General features: G+C 34.7%; 1 protein-coding gene across 1 annotated transcript; it reads left to right on the forward strand.

Moving 5' to 3' along the window:
* Window positions 1-3,386: 3,386 nt before the first annotated feature.
* On the forward strand, window positions 3,387-7,795 carry LOC106686967 (repetitive organellar protein). The gene is made up of 2 exons (XM_014430594.3): window positions 3,387-3,678; window positions 6,506-7,795. The coding sequence occupies exons 1-2, from the start codon at window positions 3,675-3,677 to the stop codon at window positions 7,636-7,638; spliced, it is 1,137 nt and encodes a 378-aa protein (XP_014286080.1). The 5' UTR covers window positions 3,387-3,674; the 3' UTR covers window positions 7,639-7,795.
* The last annotated feature ends 839 nt before the right edge of the window (window positions 7,796-8,634 follow it).

The raw sequence follows: 8,634 nt of genomic DNA on the forward strand, positions 1-8,634 counted from the left end.
AAAATAAAATGGCGGACGGACACACTCAGCGCCTGTCAAAACCTCAGGTTTCCTAAGTTTCTGTAAAAACAAAATGGCGAAGGAAGATTATTAAGTGGTTAACTCAGCTTCTGCCAAATCTATAAGTCTCTCAAACAGGAAAAAAAAAATGGTCGGGCACACTCAGCCCCTGGTTTTAGTATAACTGTGGGTACCTGATCTATCAATGGGTGGTGGGGATGACGCGAGACCCCCATAATATTTTAATATTAAAATTATGTTATCATATTATAAGCTGATAATAATGACCTCACTTATCCTACTCCTATAAGTAATTTATTAGTGGTTCAAAGTTTCTTCATTTCGACCGAAAGATTTAACTGATAAAGATGATAACCGAGACCAATATCTGTGTTTATGTTTTAGGTATTGCCTGTTCAAAATGCAATCCTTAGGGAATTAAATGATGCTTTGATGATATCCGCTGAGGAAACTAAAATAGAGGGTATTATAGTTCAAAGTCAAGAGTGTTAAAAGATAAGAGAGATTAAAAAGTCCTACGTAGTAACAGATCTATTTATCTCTCAGTTTGTTTATGTTTTAGTGATTATACAAGTTCAAGGTACCTTGTTTACATTCATCGAAGGGATTAGAAGATGAAGGTCTACATATCAGTGTTTATATTTTAGGTTTAACCAGTTCAAATTATTTTCACTAAAAGATTAAGAACAAAGTCGGAATGATTAAAAAATGAGGGGTATTAAGAAGTCTTACTTATCATTGTTTATGTTTAAGGGCTTAGCAGGTCAAGGTCCGATTTTGTTATGTTCGCGATACTCGCAATAAAATGGCGCCTAACGAAAAGAATAGGATCGCGAGATCCTCATAATAAAAATGGCGACGATCAAAGACAAAATGGCGTCCGGGTAGACTCAGCCTCCTCCAAACCAGTAAGTCTCTCAAAGAGTATAAAAACGAGATGGCGGTCGGGCACACGCAGCCCCTGGTTGTAGTATAAAACGACCAATGTAGTGGTGAGGGAAAACAGGGTCATGATACCGTCATAAATAAAACGGTAGCATAAAAACAATATGGCGACCGGGTAGACTTAGCCTCAGATAAACCCTTAAGTCTCTCATACATCAGCAGAAAAACAACATGGCAGTCGGGACACTACGCCCTTGGTGGCCGTCACGTGACATAAAACAGCGTGGACTAATGACCACGTGAGGGGTTAAGGTAATGTCGAACTAAATTTGAATATCATTCCCCCGCCAGGGGTCACGTGACCAAATACTAGCCTCGATCAAAAACAAAATGATAGCAGGGCACACTCAGCCCCTGGTTGTATTATAAAAGGACCGATATAGTGGTGAAGGAAAAGAGGATCGCGAGACCGCCATAAATAAAATGGTAGCATAAAAACTAAATGGTGGCTGGGTACACCCAACCCATTCCAATATGGTGCTGAACGAAAAGAAAAAGGTCGCGAGACCCTCAATGCAATAGTGGCTATCAAAAACAAAATGGCGGTCGGACACACACAGTCCCTGGTTGTGGCATAAAAGGACTGATATAGTGGTAAAAGAAAAGAGGATCGCGAGACCGCCATAAATAAAATGGTAGCATAACATAAAAAAAAGTGGCCAGGTACGCTCAGCCTCACACTATGGCGCTCAATAAAGAGAAAAAGGTCGCGAGGCACTCATAATAAAAATGACTACGATAAAAAACAAAATGGCGTTCGGGTAGACTCAGTCTCTTCCAAAACCTGTAAGCCTCTCAAACAGTATAAAAACAAAATGTCGGTCGGGCACACTGAGCCTCACAATATGGCGCTGAACGAAAAGAAAAAGGTCGCGAGACCATCATAATAAAATAGTGAAGATAAACAACAAAATGGCGACTGGCACACTCAGCCTATGCCAATATGGCACTGAAAGAAAAGAAAATGGTCTCGAGACCCTCATAATAAAATGCCAGCGATAAAAAAATGGCGGCTGGATACACTCAGCCTCTTCTAAACCCGTAAGTCACGTGATCAATATTGCGCAGAGCGAAAAGAATCAGGTCGCGAGACCCTCATAATAAAATAGTGGCAATCAAAAAAGAAAATGGCACCCGGGTACACTCAGCCCCTGCCAAATCCGTAAGCATCTCAAACATCATAAAAACAAAATGGCGGCCAGGCACACACTGCTCCATCCAATATGTTGGTGAACTAAAAGAAAAAGGACGCGAGACCCTCATAATAATATGGTGGCTATCAAAAACAAAATGGCGACCGGCACATTCAGCCCCTGCCAATATGGTGGTGAACGAAAAGAAAAAGGTTGCGAGACCCTCGTAATAAAATGGTGGCTATGAAAAACAAAATGGTGGCCAGGCACACACTGCCCAATCCAATATGGTGGTGAAAGAAAAGAAAAAGGACGCGAGACCCTCATAATAATATGGTGGCCATCAAAAACAAAATGGCGACCGGGCACACTCACCCCTGCCAATATGGTGGTGAACGAAAAGAAAAAGGTTGCGAGACCCTCGTAATAAAATGGTGGCTATAAAAAACAAAATGGCGGCCAGGCACACTCAGCCCCTGGTGGCAGTCACGTGAGTGGTTAAGGTTATGTCGAACTTAATTTGAATTTAAATCCCCCGCCAGGGGGTCACGTGATCAAATACTAGCCTCCGATTGACTGGCTTATGATCACGTGAGTGGTTAAGGGTGGGTCGAGCCGAATATTTGATTTCAAATTTCTTCTGATTGGCGGCTCATGGAAGTGCATCAGCTCCCCCATATTCTCACTACTGCCAGTCATTGTGGACGAGAATAGAAGAGCCAATGCAGAAAGGTGTTTCGGGAGTGATGAAGTTGAGTATGGTCGCAGTCAAGACCTATGCCATACTCATAAGACGTTCTACGAACAGGACTTTGCTATGTTATCCAAAGAGGGAGGAGTTGGGCCAGATGAGGAGATAAAAACGTAACCCGGTGTGAGGATAAGATATGAGTTGATATTTTAAAAAACTTTTTCTTATCTGGCCTTCTTTTCATCAATTTAATGAACAATTGTATACGCTTTTTTCTATTAGAATTTGAGTCAGTTTCATTCCACTACATTCACTCCCACATCATTTCAATTAATTATTGACTGTTTGTGACTACTTTCGATTAATAGAACAATTTTACTATAATTGTATCTAAATGATAACCTTAAAACTTTTAATATAATCACATGGGAAAACTTTCAATCTTTCTATCTAAAACTAGGATTGTAAATGTCAATAAATCACAAGATAGACAGACTAAACGTTCGATTCGAGATTTATAAAAATTCAATTTCTCTCTAAATAATAAATTCCAAAAACCTAATGATTAATATTTGGTCCAAAGTACTAACGATTATTTCGTATATCAGTACATATGTTTGTTTTATATTTATATTCTTTAAAAATATTTCTTTAGTTGTAGTAGGGATTGGTTGAAAGCAAATTTCAATGAATTGGACATTATTTGTGTATATTAGTGGTTGGACGTAAATCGGAAGTGTTTTCGAGGGACGAGATGATGGAAATGAAAAGCATCAGTGTTCTCTCATGTTAGAAAGATCTTGTGAACATTCATCGTTAAAATTATTTAATATTCACATAACAAGATCCAAGAACCCAATAGCTCGTCAGGCAACATTTTCAACATGCGTGAGCGATTGTTTTATATTTTTAATTTATATTAATATAAACTTATAGGTGCAAATATAATCTATTAGCAAGTTCTTACGGAATGCCTATTTCTTCTATTTTTTGGAATTGATGAAATCCCATTTTCAGTGACCGACTCACAATGTAAAGTACATTTGAACATTGGAAAAATTAATAATATGGAAACTTAGTTTTGCTTTGATCGATTTTTACATTATTCTAGTTGGAGACTAGAAATATGTCAATGTATAGATATATGTCAACGACAATGTAGACTAGATGTTTGTCAATCACAATGGACTAATTAAATCATAATATTTGAATGCCAAAAAGTCTTTGTCCTTTGTACTTTGGACGGCAGTGTGGTAGCATTTATATTTATGACCAACTCTATCTTTATGATTAAAATTATAATAATTAGTATATATCAATTTATAATATTTGCAATCAGTGTTAAGCCTTTGACATTTTGCCTGGGGCAATGACGTCATGAGCGCCCTACAGCCTTCAAGTATATAACATTCTATAAAAAAAAAAAAAAAAAAAGTTAACTATATTTGAAATTCAATTAAATATTTATTTAATTATTTTGCTCTATTGATCTAAAAATAATTTATCTCTCTTTGTAATTTTTTATAATTATTATACAAGCAAGCAACTGTCTCTATTACTTAATTATAAGAATACAAATATAAATACATATTTTTCTTCTCAAATAACTAAATTTCAATTTACATAATATAAATAAAAATGAATGTAATTAAATTAAACACTAATAACAACTATATTCACAAATTAATTATAAAATATGGCGTTAACAGCTACATACCAAAGAAGTATTTGTTACATAAACTCACTCTTCAAATTACTGTCTTCTTTCAAACTTCTTATTCCAAAATTTTAGAAAGGATGATTTGACGAAAAAGTAATCTGAGGCATTTTGTACTAGTCTATGTAGTTTATCTTCATAGATCTAGAACCTCCTAGAGCATCAGTTCTTGGTAAATCCTCGTGGTGTGTCCACACCTTGGTTCAGGCTTCAAGTTCTGAACAATGAAAGGCATGCCAGGATAGCCTTGCTGAGGAGGAAAGTGAATTTTTAAATCTTTGTCATTGTATTTGTTAGATACATTTGACTATATTCTTCTTAAATAGTCTGAGAAGATCAATGCCCCATTTTGCATCCTGGTAACCTAAAATCTGTCAGACTTAAAAGAAATTAGGATTAAGTTGTTTAGGTGTAAATGCTTTGTTAGTTCCCAGACCATCGGACTATATGCACGAAAAAAGGTCTTAATATAGTCTCATATAGTAAACGAATATTTCATATGTTAAATAAAGATCTGCAGTTAAGAAGGTGTGGCAGATAATAATACTGTCAAATCAATTATTCAATTTTAATTTTGTAGGCATCTACTGAGTGAGTTTTTTGTCCAAGTGTAGTCCGTGTTAAAGTTCCCTCAAATTGACTATGGTTTTTTGTTGAAAAGTTTTAAAAGTAGAAAAACAACTAGCTGGTTCAGATATAAACATTTATTTTGTTAATCTAAACATTTGAAATAAAACTTAAACTAATATAAAAAAAAAAAGATGAATAGAAGTAAAGAAAATACCTTAAACAGAACAAAACTAGGCAAACAAACTATGAAAACAAAAAGAAACTAATTCACAAAATTAATATTTATATATAAAATAATGTACAGGGTGACGAATATTTACTGTGGTGGCGACTCCGCTGGGAGACGAGAAGAGACGTTCCCGAAGAAAGGATGATCTACTCCGATTGGTCGGGGAAAGATATTTCTAATCGTAACAGTAGTGTAGGGCTATTGATGGAAAGATGTAGGCGCTGCGTTTCTTTCAAAAGTGGGCCCACGACTATGCTGGCTCAGTAATGTATTCAATAGCTTAATTTTAATTAAATTAGTAACCACAATGGCATTCATCAATTATATTACTCACAATTAACAGTCATGATACATTAATCTCAAAATTTGCCAAGGCCCAAACTTTTTGAAACCAACGAAGATGGTCGGCTTGTTGCTAGGGGACGCCTTAGCGACGGTTAACAACCCTTAGCAACTGTCTCTATTACTTAATTATAACACACAAATATAAATAGATATTTTTCTTTCCTAATAACTAAATTCAAATTAATATAGTGTAAATAAAAATAAATGTAACTAAATTAAACACTTATACTAACTAAATACTATTTCAAAGTACTTATAAAATATGGCTTTAACAGTCCGAGATATCCATACCTTTCCGAAGATACTGGTTTATCGTCGATTATTACAGCTGGGCAAGAACCTTCCCTTAGGAAAAACTTCGGAACTGTTGGGAGGATTATATTGATGATAGTAAAGGGCAATGAGTGAGATAGAGTTTTATTTTTCATGAATCAGCATGAATAATAACGTTTATGACGAATTTAATTAATATAAAACATCTGATTCTCTATAATATTCATCGCTTCAAATCCTTACTGATTCAGTTGAACTCCATTGCAAAAAAAATTTAAATTAAAAGGGCATAGTTAAAAATAGAAACTAAATTATTTAATAGATTTACGTCGTCGTTTATTAGGTGACCTTGGGAAAGTAAATTGATACATATTTTAGATTTTCAAAGTGTGATTTATTTATTTCTATACCTTAACGCTGGTACATTTGAAAGATAGTCCTAAAAACATTTTACTATAATCGTTACCTTATAGGTAATCCTCGCAGTTAATTTTGCTTTTTGTTATTGTTAGGATAGACTCTTAAAAATAAAAATGACCCAGTTAGTATCGTCGCATTTCAAAATTTATGGTTTATTTCAGGTAAAATAGAACGAGCACCACAGCAAGCTAAGAAGACACCAAACCGTCAGGTAAAACCGGTGGTTGCAAACAGTAATACACCGAGTAAAAAAAGAACAACTAAAGTGGCAAAACCGAACAAGCCAGCAACTAACGCTAAGCCTAAAACGAAAAAGAGTAAGATTGGAAAAGAAAGAAAGGGTAGCCTGACAGATTCTGATGTCCAGGATCAAGAAGCCAGTTACCAAAAGAGATTAGAGCAATTCCAGCAATACATGGAAAATAAATTGGAAAAAATCATGGACTCCGATCAAATAGAAAGACAAGATGCAGAGAGAATAATGAAAAAGTTTCGCTCTGCCATGGTTCAAGAACAAAATGCATCGCAAGAAATAATACAATCATACGGAGATCAAGTTCAACTCAATGCTATGCTTAATTATAGTTCGGATGAGAACGAGGAGGAATACCGTATAATAGAAAATGAATTTAAACAACTAGACGATATCATCAAGCAGAAAAACATACCATTGGATCAGGAAGAACAACATAGAACAGATATCAAAGGACACAAAATAGAAATTATACAGGTAAAAAATAAAACTACTGGGAAAAAAAACGTTCAAAGAGTCACTAGAGGCAAGACCACCAAAGATTTCCAAACCAATGCTAGGACGACAAGATCCATTAAAGAAAACTACACAACGCGAACCGATTCAACGCGACCGAGGGATACCACCAAACCGAAAGGTAAAACGAATGATCAGAAAAAAGAGATGTCATCATTCGTAAAAAGGAACGAATACGATGCAAAAATGAGGAATTTGAAGAACGAATACCCTTCAGAGAATAGAAGGAATTATAATAAGAATGAAAGTTTAATGAAGATGCCTAAGGTTCCGACCACCGATGAAAGCAGTGACAGTGACTTATTGTTGAACAAGATCAATGAAATGAAGAAGAAAATCGGAACGAAGAAACCGAACGTGCCGGCAAAACGTAAAAGCGAACGTTCCACATTTCAAAACACGAAATCTGGAGAAGGAAAGGAAAGGCAAGATGTCCTGATGAATCTATTGGGCGAAGAGAATATACGAAAAACTTACATGCGATTAAATAAACAAGCAGGGAAGAAGAATCCTATATTCAGGTAGTCCAAGAGTTATCGGCCATTCTTTATCAGCAATTTTTGCTTCGATCTTTTAAGCCGTTCCAAACCTTTTAACGCTGGGAATGTTTTTTATTTGTCATTATTAATAATGCAAAGTTGATGTTATTGAGCACAAATAAAGCCGTTTAACCTAAAATTTATATTCGAATTACCTCCATAAACGTAAAATCGATTTTCCATCATTACTTTTTTATTGTTGTATAAATTGTTATCAGTTGTATAAATTGTGATTCATTTAATTGGTCTGTGTTGTTTACGTACTTCCTCAAAGAGCAATTGATTCTTCCCTAAAACCAAAAAATGTTCTTAGCAATCTATTTTTTTTAGGGAAAGAAATTTATTCATTCATGCTGCCCAAATACATCGGATTGCTACATTACACAGCATACTGATCAATCCGTGATCGGACATATATAAATTAAATATTTTTATATGATATAATATAATAGAAAGATAACATTTTTTTTCCACAGTATTCTTTTACAATTAATAGCAGTCTACAAACTAAATACAAGCTTTTCTATTTATTCCTTTTTTTCTTTTCCCTCCATTTTACAACCCTTATTTCATTTTATCAACAAATTCCCCTATATAACAAATATTAGAATATTAAAAATAATAAAGTAGTAAATAAATAAAACAACAAATAAGATATGCGATGCATGCATGCCATCCCTCCTCTGGATAACTCTTCCACTCATTAATTTTCATCCATGTGGTGAATTATTTCTACAAACTTTTAACAACTTGGATACTTGAGTTTTGTCGAAAATGGCCATACAGAGTTTTCATTGTCCACAAGTCAGTTTTATTTGGTGAGCATGGGACTTGGGATTCATAATGTTTGTTTAAAAGAATGTTGAAAACATTTGAAAAATTCCTTTTATATACACAAAAATGGATGTTTAAATCGGTGGAAACAACAAACAATTTATATAAGTAGACTAATATATTCTTAGAATAAGTTAAAATTAAATTA

This window comes from Halyomorpha halys, unplaced genomic scaffold (genome assembly GCF_000696795.3).
Source record: "Halyomorpha halys isolate HHAL.00 unplaced genomic scaffold, Hhal_1.1 Scaffold900.1, whole genome shotgun sequence".
Taxonomy (NCBI): domain Eukaryota; kingdom Metazoa; phylum Arthropoda; class Insecta; order Hemiptera; family Pentatomidae; genus Halyomorpha; species Halyomorpha halys.